At 41.6% G+C, this 17,930-nt stretch overlaps 1 protein-coding gene across 1 annotated transcript in view; it reads left to right on the top strand.

The window, feature by feature from the left end:
- FAM171B (family with sequence similarity 171 member B) overlaps nucleotides 1-17,930 on the top strand; it is a 403,258-nt gene that overhangs the window by 180,773 nt on the left and 204,555 nt on the right. The window contains exon 3 of the mRNA XM_053712851.1: nucleotides 4,596-4,688. Within this exon, the coding sequence (XP_053568826.1) occupies nucleotides 4,596-4,688 (93 nt within the window). The remainder of the gene's footprint in view (nucleotides 1-4,595; nucleotides 4,689-17,930) is intronic.

The raw sequence follows: 17,930 nt of genomic DNA, 5'->3' as shown, positions 1-17,930 counted from the left end.
ATGTAATATTTCAATTTGTCACTGCGTGACCAGAATCTTAAAATCGTTACCTGATGTGGTTATGTTCTAGTTACCACTTATGCAATTGTATCTAACATTTAATAGTAACTAAGTAGCATATAAGTATCACCAGTGCCAACGGTATCGGCGTGACCTCTTACTGTGTTTTGTAGATCATCTGTCAGATCTAGTAAAATAGTTCTCTTGGATAGGGAGAATTGTTATAATATAATACCATCTGCCTGTTTTATATTTTGTTATTCATAATCCCTTATCCCATACCATTTGACATTTAATAATGACTCAAATACACATTGGTGGTCACCAGTGCCGACAACTTCAATATGGATATTGGCGTGACCCCTTGTTACATTCTATAAATTATTTATCAAATCATGTACGATAGTTCCCATAAACAGAAAATATTTGCCGATAGTTAGCCAACTTCAATATTAAAGTGCCGGTATATATATTGCTGTTACTCCCCGGAGCGTTCCCCGTAGGATTGCGTTGTACCAATATGCTAGTTTAAGCTGAAAAATATATAGATAGGTATAGACTGGTTCTATCTCCACAAGTTAAATTAAAAGGCGTCTTACACACTACACTGAGAAAGCTCGTAACGGGCGAAATGCGTCAGTGTAGTGTGTAGGACGCCTTTTAAGTTAACTTGTGGAGATAGAACCAGTCTATACCTATCTATATATTTTTCAGCGTAAACTAGCATATTGGTACAACGCAATCCTACGGGGCACGCTTCGGGGGGTAACAGCAATAGATATACCGGCACTTTAATATTGAAGTTGGCTAACTATCAGCACATATTTTCTCTTTATGGGAACTATCGTACATGATTTGATAAATAATTTATAGAATGTAACAAGGGGTCAAGCCAATATCCAATATTTGAGTCATTATTAAATGTCAAATGGTATGGGATAAGGGATTATGAATAACAAAATATAAAACAGGCAGATGGTATTATATTATAACAATTCTCCCTATCCGAGAGAACTATTTTACTAGATCTGACAGATGATCTACAAAACACAGTAAGAGGTCACGCCGATACCGTTGGCACTGGTGATACTTATATGCTACTTAGTTACTATTAAATGTTAGATACAATTGCATAAGTGGTAACTAGAACATAACCACATCAGGTAACGATTTTAAGATTCTGGTCACGCAGTGACAAATTGAAATATTACATGCTTATGTACACTGTGGACACACCACAGTCAAAAGACAAACTAACGGAATTACATCTAATGTCTTTTCAAGTGTGTAACACAAGTAACAAGCACATAAAAAGCCCTAATCCCTGAAATAATATTGCCACGAGTGTTTACAATTTCACTTATTTGTTTTCTATTCATACAATGTTCAAGAAATGGGCTATATAGCACTATTACTAAAAACGTAACCTTGTCATTTCTTAAGCACTATTGATGCTGCCGTTTATGAAACAAAGCAATAAAATTGTATCAGCAATCTTTGCACTGTTTACCGGATATAATAATTGATTGCAGAGTATTAAAAATTGTGTTACCCAATAACACCAACCCATATACAGGGTGAGCTCTCCTACCTTGTCACTACCTCCAATTATGATAACCATTCAGGTTTTACCCCCTAAGCCCCACATAGTAGAACAGTAACAATAGGCAATTATATTAGAAGTAGTATAGCAGGGTTATCCATAAACCAATAGGTACTCAAGGCGCTAATACTACAGTAGGACCACCTATTTTGCCTTTGTTAACACATGCTACAATTAGCTAAATATTCACACTCCCAGTATTTGGGTAGATATATTACAAATTAGGTATTAGACCGATATCAGTAACTCTAATTGTGATACTTGTAAACCTTATAACGCAGGCTCTCAATACTTGAACAGTATCACATTATTTATTATTTTGGTTCTTTCTCACTTGATCGATTTTAACAATAGAGTGTGTTTTGTGTAAGTTTGTGTACAATTTTACATTTTCAATAATAAAAGTTATATTTTATTTTAGTCCCGTAAAGCATCACCTTCAGAGTCTGGGCATAAGAGTTTTTTTTTAAATACTTTGTGCGGGCGGTTAGGTTTTTTTGTTAATATTTCGTGCGAGAGGTTAGGTATTTTTTGTTAATATTTTTTGCGGGCGCTTAGGTGTTATTTTCTTAATGCTTCGTTAGGCTATACTGCATCCATGTGGATTCTTTTGGCTGCACATGAAGCCAACATTCTTTTGGCTGCGTGTGTAACTGACGACGGCGATGGACGGGTTACAAACTCGATTATAGTATAGATTACATGACATATAAAGAAGATAAATAAGCACATTAATATATTATGTATTAATGTACAGGTCTGGAACTACTGACGTAACTGGTACTAACCATAGAAATTATGTTCCTTCAGTAACACAGGAATTTTGTTCATTGTATGCTGGTGTTGTAAGAGGTTATAACTTTGAGAATGTGTGTTATTGTACAATGGGAGTGTTTTTCCCAGGGCCATCTTTAATATTGATTGGACCCTGGGAAAACATTTTCTTGCCCCCCCCCCCCATGCAATTTCACTCTCCATTCCAACATCCCAAAAAATCTATTCATTTTATATATTTTTTTAAATTATTAGCCTAGCAGTGGATCATCCACTGCTGGGCTAATGCTTTTTAAAAAAATGAAATAAATTGCAATATGTGAAACTGGACCTAAGCAGTACTAATAATAAGTATATATATATATATAAATTCCTCCACTGTGGATTTATTTAATATGCTTTTGAATGTGATTCTGGTGTGAGGTTAGTTGGTTAAAGAGATTTAGGGCAGCCAACAGCAGCAAAGCAAGGTAAAGACTGAGGAGGAAGCATGGAGGTGCAGACAAATATAAGTTTACTGACTGGAACAGCAGGACTACTATGGGAAGCTGTAAAATCTGAGACAGAGAGAAAAATAAAAAATAAAAATAAACCTTACCTTAATGTGTGAAGTATCAGCATGACACTATACATCAGCCACAGCAGCACATGTCACTTCTTTGCTGGGAACATGTTCCCTCTCACCCTGCACTAGACAATGCTGCATGGGGAGGGGCGTGTGCGGACTCACTTCTTCCCACTGACACCTTTATACAAAGCACTGTTCCCCTAACAAACTTCAGTTAGTTGATCTTAGGGCCACATCAGAAAGAGTAGGACTAAGGGGACCAGCAGACTGGATGCTGTCTGCCCAAGGCTGCATGGATACAGTGTGAGACGAGTCAGACAGCCTCAAGACTAAAGAGAGCAGTGTGTGCAGCTGCACAGATGCTCAAATACTCACGTGCCTGCCGCTCCAGCTTTCTGCTGCATGTGCCTACAGTCAGCCCTACCCAGAAACAATCCCCACCATTAGAGCAGTTACCTGGTAACAGTGGTAATCCCAGCAGGACCTTTTCTATTGCAGTGGGAATGGCTCGATGCCGAGTTAGGGTTTAGCATTCAGTGCTGCACAGTGCACATCTAAAACAGCACATGGCAATAACTTGGCATGTCACATGGTACTGGCACGGTCTGGCACAGTTTCTCACAAATAAATATAAGCAGAGAACTTATGACTGTGACAGTATTAGGACTGACTGTGTGTGTTCCCCGTGTCACATGAGATCAGCAGTCTGGCATGAACCAAAAAAATTAAATATTTTTTTTTATTACTCTTGGGCCCCTCAACAAAGACTGGGTCCTGGGCAGCTGCCCCTTTTGCCCTGTGTTAAAGACGGCCCTGGTTGTTCCCTTATAATACAAGCTTATACATTTATCGCAGATTTAGGTCATGACTATGTAAGGTTAAGCACAAAATATACACAAACAGTAGATAATTGTATAGCTCATCTGTATATTCTTCCACAGAATACCTGAACTACCAGTGTTTTCCACTGGAAGAGATGACTGGGTAAGTATATGCAAATGAGCTATAAAATGCCTCACCTTTTTTTCTTCAGAATTGGATTCTTTTATGCCTAGGCAGCATAAACTTTCATTCTATGAAAATATTCAAATGACATAAAAGATGCCAAGGGGAGCATTTATTCTGTCTTTTAAAGTTCATAATACTGACATATCCCTTGTCATAAACTTAACCTTCCTTACTGAGTGTGTTAATTCTAGGTAACTGTACTTGTGAATGTGATTAGTTTAAAATGCTGTTACCTTAGTAAATATATACAGAACCTGGATATAGACTTAACTCTACTTGAGGTCTGAACTGAGTGAACATCCCATGGTGTGGGCAGCACTATCAGACATGCAGGATGCACATACTCTGAGACATGGGCAGCTACCCTAGAACAAACTGTGTGCAAATTCTAATATGAATTAACCCCCAGTACTAAACACAACAGAATCAGTTAGGTGGCTCTCACACATGGGGCAAGATTCAACCAAGGACATGTTGTATGGGGCATAATCCCTGATGATCACTTTTATATAGGTAACTGAAGCTTCCCTTAATTTACTGTATTGTATTTACAAATACTGTAGTAGATGGAAGTGCTTGTAGTAGAATTGACAGTGGATTCTAGTTATTTTATATAAAACTGTTTTTATGTATGTTTTGCAGTTTATTCTTCTGTGACTCTCTCACTGATTCCTCAAAGCAAAGCAAATATCTGGCTATTTGATGATTCTGTATTAATTACAGGAAAACATTCTGGTAAGTGGTTGTTTGCAAGAAGAATATATCAGTCTACATCTATCTACTGTATCTATCTATCTATCTATCTATCTATCTATCTATCTATCTATCTATCTATCATATATCAATCTTTTGTGTGGTTTTCAAATTCAAAGCAATTCTAATACATTCAAGTGGCTTTGTATCTCGTAAATCTCCCCAATACATTTGCAAGCTGAGAATTTGACAGCTGTATTTGTAAGCTAAGACTTTGATAATGGTGTTTGAAACCAGAGAATTTGACAGAAGTATTCCTCTCTATCAGAATAGTCTGTTCAGCAGCTTTTCCTATGGTGTTTAGACTTTTCTAATTCAACACTGCTAATTTCTTAAAAAAACTTTTTTTCCTCTATCAAACAGCATGTCTTGGCTATACTTTTAGTTGTTTTCAGTCTTTTATGTTCTTACTAGTTTTAATGCCCGTGTACACAGGCTAAAATATTTAAAGGGCCATTATACACTCATTTTTTCTTTGCATAAATGTTTTGTAGATGATCTATTTATAAAGCCCATAATGTTTTTTTTTTTTTTAAATGTATAGTTTTGCTTATTTTTAAATAACATTGCTCTGATTTTCAGACTCCTAACCAAGCCCCAAAGTTTTATTTGAATACCGTCAGCTACCTTCTCCAGCTTGCTCCTGTTTTTGTAAACTGTCTTTTCATATGCAAAAGAAGGGGGAGGGGGGAGTGTCTTATTTCCCACTTGCAGTGGGCTTTCCAACTGCCTTTTCAACAGAGTTAAACTGAAAGCTTCTAAGTAAGTTTTTAAACCATTTTATACTGGATTTTTATACCAGTATCTGCGCATCTTATTCTTTATAGTAGTGTCTATTACATGCAGTTATATGAAAATGAGTGTATACTGTCCCTTTAAGGAAATAAATATACCTATCCATCTATCCCTCTATCTCTATCCCTATCCCTCTAGCCCTATCCCTTTATCCCTATCCCTCTAGCCCTATACCTTTATCCCTATCCCCCTATCCCTTTATCCCTATCCATCTATCCCTATCCATCTATCTCTATCCATCTATCCCTCTATCTCTATCCATCTATCCCTATCCATCTATCCCTCTATCCCTAGCCCTCTATCCATCTATATCTATTCCTAGCCACTATCCCTCTATCCATATCCCCCTATCTCTTTATTTTTCTGCAGTGTAGGATCCCCCTTAACCTCCAACCTCCTTGATCCTCCCTCTATCTCTATCCCCCTCTCCCTCTATCTCTTTATTTTTCTGCAGTGTAGGATCCCCCTAACCCTCCAACCTCCCTGATCCTCCCTCTATTAATATCCCTCTATCTATCTATTTGTCTATCTATCTATCCCTTTATCTCTTTATTTTTCTGCAGTGTAGGATCTCCCTAAGTACACAAACTTATGGTAAGCGCTCAAGGACCCATGTTTGTATCTTCTGAGATGCAGTGTTCTTCACGCTGCTGCAGGTCAGTCGGCTGAAGTGAAGGAAGTTAGCCGGTGCCAGAAATGAGCATTCCACCAGGTGCTCAGAAGTGAAACATAGTAACCAACAAAGAACCCCACGCGGTAGCTCATAGATGAAGTCCCAAACAAAGTTGAAGTAGCAGCAATGTTTCAAATTTATTGCAGAAATATTTTCAGAGATATTTTCATCTACATCTCAGTTGCCAACTTCATTGCCAAATAGTACAAACAATAAAGGCTAATAACAGGCCATATTACTTCTAGAATTACCTTAGGTTAAATGAGCAAACTGATGCCTATTTAAAAGAGAACAGAACTTCTCATTGGACGTCACCTGACCAATCAGATCAATGCTGCAAACAGCATACATATTACTCAGTCCACAGAGCAAAACAAATCCCTTAATTTAATTTATAACTAACTTAAGAATATTTGGTGCGTAATATAATATATTTTATTACTTTCTAAGTAGTGCAAGATTGTGTTGCTTTGTCCTAGGGTGTAGCCGTTATCCACATCAGTTTCTTCAGTAGGGCAGTGGTGGCTTTAGAGCAATGGGAACTTGTGGGACATAATTCTCACTGTGCCTCCCATGTAATTTATGCTGCCCTAACTCTGAAAGCCTGAGTAACATTACTCAGTCTTTACCTATTTTTCCACAGGTCTATGTGACGTAGAGGACCTCTCAAACCTGGTGAGCTGCCTTGCTGTCTGGCAGATTTGTGAGGTAAGTGCTGACTTTAATATTTCTGGGGTTAATAAAGAGAGACTCAGAAAAAGTGGGCACTTTGTTTAAACAGTACACATATATAAAGGGCTCAGAGTGGGGGCACTTTATTTATGAAAAAGGGACACTTATACTCTCCTATTGATGAAGAGGACTTGTGAGACAGCCTTTGATGCAGGCACTGGGCTGAGGAATTTTAAGCTCAGGGGGTTTCACTACTCCCGGCGGTTCAACTTTAAGAACAAAATGCCGACCGGGAGATTCTGTTTTCTTTTACAAGATACGATGAGTTCACGGATTTCATCCTTACTTGTGGGATATCGCCTCCTGTTTAGCAGGAGGAGGCAAAGAGCACCACAGCAGAGCTGTATATATAGCTCCTCCCTTCCCTCCCACTCCAGTCATTCTCATTGCCTGTGTTAGTGATAGGAAGAGGTAAAATGAGGTGTTAGTTTAGATTCTTCAATCAAGAGTTTATTATTTTTAAAATGGTGCCAAAGTGTACTATTTTACTATAGGGTGTAGCCGTATTCCTTGTCAGCCTCTAGAGTAGAGCTACAGGTGGCTTTAGAGCAGTGGTAACTGGTGGGGTTTTAGCCTCACTGCGCCTCCCATACTTGTGCTGCCCTTGTGGATTATGGTCTTAGCATATAGTAACTAAGGCCCTTCTGTTTCCACAGGACTACTGGAGGGAGAAAACCTCTTGACACTGTGGGACGTTTTCATGCTGTTACTCAGCATTGAGGTAAGTGCAGTCTTTCTTTTTCTGGGGGTAAAAGATCTCAGACATGGCTGTACGTTTTTGTTCTGCTGGACAGATCATGGGCTCTCACAGGGTTCCTTGTCCACAGAGTGTGGGTTCTCTTAGGGTTAAGTAGCACCCACTCTGATATTTGCTCTCCCTTAAGCTGCGTGTTACTTTAGATGATACGTTTATGGGGCTCATGATTAGTGCTGTGTATGCCTCAAGGGGGTTTTCTTGGCTGACGCTCGGGATGTTATGTGTATTTTTTATTATCGGAACCATCCGGTTTGCATCTAAGGCTGTTGTCTGTGTTTCCTATTACGGGGACGTCACAACCGCATGGGCTTTATTACATTCTGGCCCGGTCTGACAATATGGCCGTATCACTGTTTACTGTGGACTTTGATCACGCCCACAATAGGCGGGACTTTCTTGGCGCGCTGGGGCTGTAGTTTTGCCGCGAAGAACTCACTTCCGGAAGTCCCGGTTGTTGTTACTTGGTGATAGTGAAACGCTGCAACCGCATGGGTTAGAAGCAAGCGGTTTGCAGCGTCATAGTGCTGATCCGGACCTGAATTTAGTGGCGGATTGACTGTTGGTTGATTGAGGGGGCAGGTAGGCGCCTCAGCAGAGCTGCTGAGGTGAGGTGCCAGTGTTTTTTTCATGGGTGTCTGAAGTTTTCCATATTATTGTATTTTGATAGTTACCAAGCACTTCCCTACTTTTCTGGTGTCAGTGAGTTACCGGTGCTTCTGGGTACTGTCAGTTAGTTTTCTCTTTCAGTTTAAAAATACTTTTCTTCTATAAGGTACGACGAGTCAACGGATTCATCCTTTACTTGTGGGATATTATCCTCCTACTAACAGGAAGTGGCAAAGAGCACCACAGCAGAGCTGTCTATATAGCTCCTCCATTAGCTCCACCCTCCAGTCATTCTCTTTGCCTACTCTAAGTACTAGGAAGGGTAAAGTGAAAGAGGTGATAAAATATTAGTTTTTAATTTCTTCAAGCAAGAATTTTTTGTTTTAAATGGTACCGGTGTGTACTATTTACTCTCAGGCAGCAGATGGATGAAGACTTCTGCCTGGAGGATGATGATCTTAGCATATGTAACTAAGATCCAGTGTTGTTCCCACAGAGGCTGAGGGGTACAAGAAACTTCAGTGTGAGGAACATTTTCATGCTATATAGCAGTGAGGTATGTTCAGTCATTTTTTTTTGGAGAGATTGTGTATTTCAGAAAGGCTGACAGTATCCCCATGAGGCTAAGGGTAAGCTGTAATCCTAAGAGCTATAGAAAGGCATTACTAAGCTTGCATAAGGGGCTAATTACAAAAATGGTTGACACTGAGTTTTGAATGTTTGTGGGCAAACGTTTTATGAACTGGGTGTGCTGTTAACGTTTTGTGGGCAATAACGTTTTTTGGGCAACTTTATTGAGGGTACACTTGGCTTATTTTTTGGGTCTCAGAACCCACATGACTAGTTTAAAACCGCTCTGGTGCGGTTCTTTGAGGCTGTAGAGACATAGAGTGAGATGGGCGGGGCCTATTTTCGCGCCTCAGATGCGCAGTTGTTTTCACTCAGCAAGCAGCAAGCTCCAACTCCTGAGGGCGCTTGTGAATGTTTTGGGCCAAATTGAAGCTTTAACCCCATATTTACTATCCCTGAGGGCAGGTAGGTGCCACAGCAGGGCTGTGGCAAGGTGCTGGGGGTGTTTTTTCCGGATTTAGGCCTGATTTCAATCCGGTTTGCACATTAAGGGGTTAAATGTTAAATTTCCTTGTGGGGCAAACTTAACTACACATATTGAGTCTGCTTGCAAAAATTTGAAAAATTTGGTGCATTTTAAAGCAGTTTTGCAGAACGTGTATGCTTTTTTTCTCTTAAAGGCGCAGTACCCTTTTTTAAGATAATTTTTTTCACTAAATAAAGTGTTTTCATGCTTGTTTGTAGTCATTACTAGCCTGTTCAACATATCTGACATTGAAGAAAGTCATTGTTCGATATGTTTAGAAGCCATTGTGGAACCCCCACTTAGAATGTGTCCCTCATGTACTGAAAGGTCAATAAATTGCAAAGAACATATTTTAGCTACTAGAAGTATGTCGCAGGATGATTCTCAGTCAGTAGGGAAGGCTTATTGCTCAGGGAGGTTTTAGCGACTCTGGATGATTGTGACCCTATTGTAGTTCCAGAGAAATTGTGTAAAATTGACAGATTTCTAGAGGTTCCTACCTAAAGTATGTCACAGGATGATTCTCTGTCAGAAGGGAATCAGGTTATGCCATCTAATTCTCCCCAAGTGTCACAACCATTAACACCCGCACAAGCGATGCCAAGTACTTCTAGTGCGTCTAGTTCTTTCACCCTGCAGTTATGAATACTACCCTCACAGAGGTTTTATCTAAGCTCCCTGGGTTGCAGGGGAAGCGCAGTAGCTCTGGTGTGAGAACAAATGCTGAGCCCTCTGAAACGCTTTTAAAGCCATATCCGATGTACCCTCACAATGTTCTGAGTTGGGGGTGAGGGATTTGCTGTCTGAGGGAGAGATTTCTGATTCAGGAAAGATGTTCCCTCAGACAGACTCAGATATGACGGCTAATAAATTTAAACTAGAACACCTCCGCTTATTGCTCAGGGAGGTTTTAGCGACTCTGGATGATTGTTACCCTATTGTAGTTCCAGAGAAATTGTGTAAAATGGACAGATTTCTAGAGGTTCCTACCTACACTGATGTTTTTCCGGTCCCTAAGAGGATTCGGAAATTGTTACTAAGGAGTGGGATAGACCAGGTATTCCGTTCGCTCCCCCTCCTACTTTTAAGAAAATGTTTCCCATATCAGACACCATGCGGGACTCGTGGCAGACGGTCCCTAAGGTGGAGGGAGCTATTTATACCCTGGCTAAACGTACAACTATACCTATTGAGGACAGTTGTGCTTTCAAAGATCTTATGGATAAAAAATTAGAGGGTCTCCTAAAGAAAATATTTGTTGATCAGGGTTTTCTTCTCCAACCTATAGCGTGTATTGTTCCTGTAACTACTGCAGCTGCTTTTTGGTTTGAGGCTCTGGAGGAGGCTCTTCAGGTTGAGACCCCATTAGATGATATTCTGGATAGAATTAGGGCTCTCAAGCTAGCTAATTCTTTCATTACAGATGCCGCTAAACTGGCTAAATTAGCGGCAAAGAATTCAGGTTTTGCCATTTTAGCACGTAGAGCGTTATGGCTTAAGTCCTGGTCTGCTGATGTGTCATCAAAATCTAAGCTTTTAGCCATCCCTTTCAAGGGTAAGACCCTATTCGGGCCTGAACTGAAAGAGATCATTTCAGACATCACTGGAGGGAAAGGCCATGCCCTTCCTCAGGATAAGACAAATAAGATGAGGACCAAACAAAATGATTTTCGTTCCTTTCGAAACTTCAAAGGTGGAATTTTGCTCAATCCAAGTCAGTCTGGAGACCTAACCAGACTTGGAACAAGGGTAAACAGGCCAAGAAGCCCGCTGCTGCCACCAAGACAGCATGAAGGGGTAGCCCCAGATCCGGGACCGGATCTAGTAGGGGGGCAGACTTTCTCTCTTTGCTCAGGCTTGGGCAAGAGACGTTCAGGACTCCTGGGCTTTAGAAATCGTAACCAAGGGGTATCTTCTACATCTCAAAGATTCTCCTCTAAGGGTGAGATTCCATCTTTCTCAATTGTCTGTAAACCAGACAAAAAGAGAGGCGTTCTTACGCTGTGTAGAAGACCTATATACGATGGGAGTGATCTGCCCATTTCCGAAAACAGAACAGGGGCAGGGGTTCTGCTCCAATCTTTTTGTGGTTCCCAAAAAAGATGGAACCTTCAGACCAATTTTAGATCTCAAGATCCTAAACAAATTCCTCAGAGTCCTTCAAGATGGAGACCATTCGGACTATTTTACCAATGATCCAGGAGGGTCAATATATTCCCGCCGTGGACTTAAAGGATACGTATCTACACATCCCTATCCACAAAGATCATCACCAGTTTCTCAGGTTCGCCTTTCTGGACAAGCATTACCAGTTTGTGGCTCTTCCCTTCGGGTTGGCCACAGCTCCCAGAATTTTCGCAAGAGTTCCATTCCTGGGAACTCTGATAGATTCAGTGCACATGAAAATTTTTCTGACGGAGGTCAGGAAATCAAAGATTTTAACCATCTGCCGAGCTCTTCATTCCATTCCTCGGCCGTCAGTGGCTCAGTGTATGGAGGTAATCGGACTAATGGTAGCGGCAATGGACATAGTTCCGCTTGCTCGCTTGCATCTCAGACCACTGCAACTATGCATGCTCAAACAGTGGAATGGGGATTAGGCAGATTTATCTCCTCAGATAAATCTGGATCAAGAGACCAGAGACTCTCTTCTTTGGTGGTTGTCACAGGATCATCTGTCCCAGGGAATGTGTTTCCGCAGGCCAGCATGGGTCATAGTGATGACGGACGCCAGCCTATTGGGCTGGGGTGCAGTCTGGAATTCCCTGAAAGCGCAGGGTTTGTGGACTCAGGAGGAGGCTCTCCTCCCGATAAATATTCTAGAACTGAGAGCGATATTCAACGTGCTTCTGGCGTGGCCTCAGCTGGCTTCAGCCAGATTCATAAGATTCCAGTCGGACAATATCACGACTGTAGCATATATCAATCATCAGAGGGGAACAAAGAGTTCTCTAGCGATGATAGAGGTTACCAAAATAATTCGATGGGCAGAGACTCACTCTTGCCATCTATCAGCAATCTATATCCCAGGAGTGGAGAACTGGGAAGCGGATTTTCTAAGTCGCCAGACTTTTCATCCGGGGGAGTGGGAACTCCATCCGGAGGTGTTTGCACAATTGATTCAGCTATGGGGCACACCAGAATTGGATCTGATGGCGTCTCGTCAGAACGCCAAACTTCCTTGTTACGGGTCCAGGTCAAGGGATCCTCAGGCAGTACTGATAGATGCTCTAGCAGTACCCTGGTCGTTCAACCTGGCTTATGTGTTTCCACCATTTCCTCTCTTTCCTCGTTTGATTGCCAGAATCAAACAGGAGAGAGCTTCGGTGATTTTGATAGCACCTGTGTGGCCACGCAGGACTTGGTATGCAGACCTGGTGGACATGTCATCTCTTCCACCATGGACTCTGCCACTGAGACAGGACCTTCTGATTCAAGGTCCGTTCCAGCATCCAAATCTAGTTTCTCTGTGGCTGACTGCTTGGAGATTGAACGCTTGATTTTGGCCAATCAGGGTTTCTCTGAGTCGGTCATAGATACCTTGATTTAGGCTCGAAAGCCTGTCACTAGGAAAATTAATCAGAAGATATGGCGTAAATATCTTTATTGCTGCTAATCCAAAGGCTATTCATGGAGTAAGATCAGGAATCCTAGGATTTTGTCCTTTCTCCAAGAAGGATTGGAGAAGGGGCTATCAGCTAGTTCCTTAAAGGGACAGATATCTGCCTTATCAATTCTACTGCACAAGCGTCTGGCAGATGTTCCAGACGTTCAGTCGTTCTGTCAGGCTTTAGTTAGAATCAAGCCTGTGTTTAAACCGGTTGCACCTCCATGGAGTTTGAATTTAGTTCTTAAAATTCTTCAAGGGGTTCCGTTTGAACCTATGCATTCCATAGATATTAAGCTTCTATCTTGGAAAGTTCTGTTTTTAGTTGCTATCTCTTCGGCTCGAAGAGTTTCTGAATTATCTGCATTGCAATGCGACTCGCCTTATCTTGTTTTCCATGCTGATAAGGTGGTTTTGCGTACCAAACCTGGATTCCTTCCTAAGGTTGTTACTGATAGGAATATCAATCAGGAAATTGTTGTTCCTTCTCTGTGTCCTAATCCTTCCTCTAAGAAGGAGCGTCTGTTGCATAACTTGGACGTGGTTCGTGCTTTGAAGTTTTACTTGCAAGCAACCAAAGATTTCCGTCAAACATCTTCTTTGTTTGTTGTCTATTCTGGAAAACGTAGAGGTCAAAAGGCTACGGCTACCTCTCTTTCTTTTTGGCTGAAAAGCATCATCCGTTTGGCATATGAGACTGCTGGACAGCAGCCTCCTGAAAGGATTACAGCTCACTCTACTAGAGCGGTGGCTTCCACATGGGCTTTTAAAAATAATGCTTCTGTTGAACAGATTTGTAAGGCTGCGACTTGGTCTTCGCTTCATACCTTTTCTAAATTTTACAAATTTGATACGTTTGCTTCTTCGGAGGCTATTTTTTGTTTAACCATCTGTCTTGTCCCTCCCGTTCATCCGTGTCCTGTAGCTTTGGTATTGTATCCCACAAGTAAAGGATGAATCCATGGACTCGTCGTACCTTATAGAAGAAAAGTAAATTTATGCTTACCTGATAAATTAATTTTAAACTTCATCCACCTCTGCACCTTGTAGTTTCTCCTTTTTCTTCCTGTACCTTCGGTCGAATGACTGGGGGTGGAGCTAAGGGAGGAGCTATATAGACAGCTCTGCTGTGGTGCTCTTTGCCACTTCCTGTTAGCAGGAGGATAATATCCCACAAGTAAAGGATGAATCCGTGAACTCGTCGTACCATAGTAGATATTAATTTATCAGGTAAGCATAAATTTACTTTTTATTTTTATTTTTTGTTTTAAAGAGACAAGTTTTTGTTTCTGTTTTTTCTGTTCAATAATGGATTCAGATGTAATTCAAACTGTCCCATGTGCTATGTGTTTGAATGCCCCTGTGGAACCTCCTGTTCCTTTTTGCCCTTCATGTGTTCAGAGGGCTTTACATTATAAAGACCACATTTTTTATGATACTTCATTGCCTAAAGCGGATGCTTCTCAAGAATCTACAGATGAGATGCAAAGTATGCCGTGGCTTTCTCCCCAAGCGTCACAGCCTTTAACTCCCGCTCAAGCGGTACCAGGTATTTTACCAGTTTCTGCCGCATTTACTTTAAAAGACATTGCTGCATTGATGTCTTCTACTCTTTCTGATGCGTTATCTAATTTTCCAAATATATCGCACAGCAAGCGTACAAGAACAGACAATTTTGTGGTCAATTCAGCCTCTGATTCTCTGATGGCGATTGAGGACGTCCCCACCCACAGTGAATGGGAGGGCACGGAGGTCCTGTCTGAAGGCGAACTCTCTGATTCTGGGAGCGACTTGCCCATGACTGACTCTGAAGTCTCTTTCAGGTTTAAGCTTGAACACCTTCGCCTATTACTAAGGGAGGTGTTGGTTACTCTGGATGATTGTGACTCAATAGTGGTCCCTCCAGAAAAAGTGAGTAAGTTAGACAAATATTTGGAGGTTCTTTCTTACTCGGATGTTTTTCCAGTTCCTAAGAGAACTTCGGAGATCCTTGCTAAAGAATGGTAGAGGCCAGGTATTCCATTCTCCCCTTCTCCTATTTTTAAGAAAATGTACCCTATAGCTGACGCTATTAGGGATTCTTGGCAGACAGTTCCCAAGATTGAGGGAGCCATATCTACCCTGGCCAAACGGACTACTATCCCTATTGAGGATAGTTGTGCTTTTAAGGACCCCATGGATAAGAAGTTGGAGGGTCTCCTTAAAAAGATGTATGTTCACCAGAGATTCCTTTTGCAACCGGCGGCCTGTATTGTTACAGTTACCACCACGGCCGCTTATTGGTTTGATGCCCTGGAAGAGTCTCTTAAGGTGGAGACTCCTCTAGAAGAGATACAGGATCGGATTAAAGCTCTTAAGTTAGCTAATTTGTTTGTTACGGATGCTTCTCTGCAGATCACTAAATTGGCGGCTAAGAGTTCAGGCTTTGCCATCTTAGTGCGCAGGGCTTTATGGTTGAAGTCTTGGTCCACTGATGTGTCATCCAAGTCTAAGCTTTTGGCTATTCCTTACAAGGGGAAGATCCTTTTCGGGCCTGACTTGAAGGAAATTATTTCTGACATCACGGGAGGCAAGGGTCATCTCCTCCCTCAGGATAAAAAGTCAAAACAGAGAGGGCGACAGAGTAATTTTCGTTCCTTTCGAAATTTCAAAGGAGTTCCCTCTTCCGCTAAACAGGAAGGGAATTATTCACAAACCAAGGCCACTTGGAGACCCAACCAGTCTTGGAACAAAGGTAAACAATCCAAGAAGCCAGCTGCTACTACCAAGTCAGCATGAAGGGTCGGCCCCCGATCCGGGACCGGATCTAGTGGGGGGCAGACTTTCTCTCTTTGTCCAAGCTTGGATAAGAGATGTTCAAGATCCCTGGACACTAGAAATTGTGTATCAGGGGTATCCGTTGGAGTTCAGAAATTCTCCCCCCAGAGGAAGATTTCTTCTTTCTCGATTATCTGTACACCAGATAAAAAGAGAGGCATTCTTACGTTGTGTAGGAGACCTCTTTTCCATGGGAGTAATATGTCCCGTTCCGACACAGGAGCAGGGACAGGGGTTTTATTCAAATCTGTTTGTAGTTCCCAAAAAGGAGGGAATGTTCCGACCCATTTTAGATCTCAAAAGTCTAAACAAGTTTCTCAGGGTTCCATCTTTCAAGATGGAAACTATTCGTACCATTCTTCCATTGATCCAGGAGGGTCAATTTATGACTACCGTTGATCTAAAGGATGCATATCTACATGTTCCTATCCACAAAGATCATCACAAGTTTCTCCGTTTTGCCTTTCTGGACAAACATTTTCAGTTCGTGGCTCTTCCTTTCGGTCTGGCCACGGCGCCCAGAATCTTCACAAAGGTTTTGGGGTCTCTGCTAGCAGTTCTCCGGCCGCGGGGAATTGCAGTGGCGCCTTATCTGGACGATATTCTGATCCAGGCGTCGTCTTACCAGCTAACAAAGTCTCATACCGACATTGTTCTGTCATTTCTAAGGACTCACGGGTGGAAAGTGAATCTAGAAAAGAGTTAGTTGGTTCCAGAGACCAGGGTTCCTTTCTTGGGAACTCTAATCGACTCTCTGTCCATGAAGATCTTTTTGACGGACGTCAGAAAGTTAAAGATTCTGAATACCTGCCGAATCCTTCGGTCCAATCCTCGGCCGTCAGTGGCTCAGTGTATGGAGGCAATTGGATTGATGGTAGCGGAGATGGACATCATTTCGTTTGCTCGTTTTCATCTCAGACCTCTACAACTGAGCATGCTCAGACAATGGAATGGAGATTATGCAAATTTGTCTCCTCAATTGTCTAAAGCATGCATTTCTAGGACCGGAGAGCTGCTCACTTTATCCTCTGCCGAGTTCCGATCTTTTGCCTAGAAGAGATTGTAAAGAGCCGGTACAACAGGGCAGGTAGGCACCCCAGCAAAGAAGCTGAGGTGTAGAGGTGATCTGTAATCACTTTTGTAGTCAATTAGCTCATTCTACATACAAAAGTAAAAAAGTTACGGTTTAAAATTTAAAGTGACAGTAACGTTTTTTTCTGTTTTAATTTTTATTTAAAAGTTAAGGTTTTTATTTGATAATTTGATCCATTGTGAGTCAGAATGGACCAAGAGGCTTTGCAAAATGTCACTTGTTCTTTTTGTTTTGATGCCAATGTGGAACCATCAATTCCTTTCTGTTTCTCATGTATTGAGAGAACTTTAAATTATAGGGATAGACTTTTCTCTGAGCCAACATTTTCCAAGGCGGATTGCTTTTCAGGAGTCTAATGACAATGTTCAATATATGCCGCAGCTTTCTCCTTAAGTGTCCCAACTTGAATCGCCCACACATGCAGTGCCCTGTGCTTCCTCTCTAACTCCTCCTGGAGTTACGTGGCAAGGCATTGCTTCTCTCATGTCCTCTTTGGTTTCTGATGCTGCAGGAAAAGCGCAAGAGGAAAGATAAGCATTCAGTAAGCAAGGTTACTGACGCAGCTGTTGCTATTTCGAATGCTCCCTCCCAGAAACCTGAGGAGGAGGATACTTCGGTAGCATCTGAGGGTGAAATCTTAGATTCCGACAGTGTAATTCCTCCCGATGATACTGAAGTTGTATCTTTCAGGTTCAAGCTAGAACATCTCCGTCTGTTACTCAAGGAGGTTTTAGCTACATTGGACGACAGCGACACCATGGTCGTAGTTAATCCTAAGAAATCCAGTAAGCTAAACAAATATTTTGATGTACCTTCCTTGGCGGAGGTTTTTCCTTTACCAGACAGAGCTGCTGAGATCTATGGGAGAGACCGGCTATCCCTTTTCCTCCATCCACTATATTTAAAAAGATGTTTCCCATAGCAGACTCTAACAAGGAGGCTTGGCAAACAGTACTTAAGGTGGAAGGAGCAATTTCCACTCGAGCCAAGAGAACTACTATCCCCATAGAGGATAGTTGTGCCTTTAAGGATCCTATGGTCAAAAAAT

Source organism: Bombina bombina, chromosome 1 (genome assembly GCF_027579735.1).
Source record: "Bombina bombina isolate aBomBom1 chromosome 1, aBomBom1.pri, whole genome shotgun sequence".
Taxonomy (NCBI): domain Eukaryota; kingdom Metazoa; phylum Chordata; class Amphibia; order Anura; family Bombinatoridae; genus Bombina; species Bombina bombina.
The sequence above is the reverse complement of the archived record's forward strand: the minus strand, read 5'-3'. Positions and strand labels throughout refer to the sequence as shown.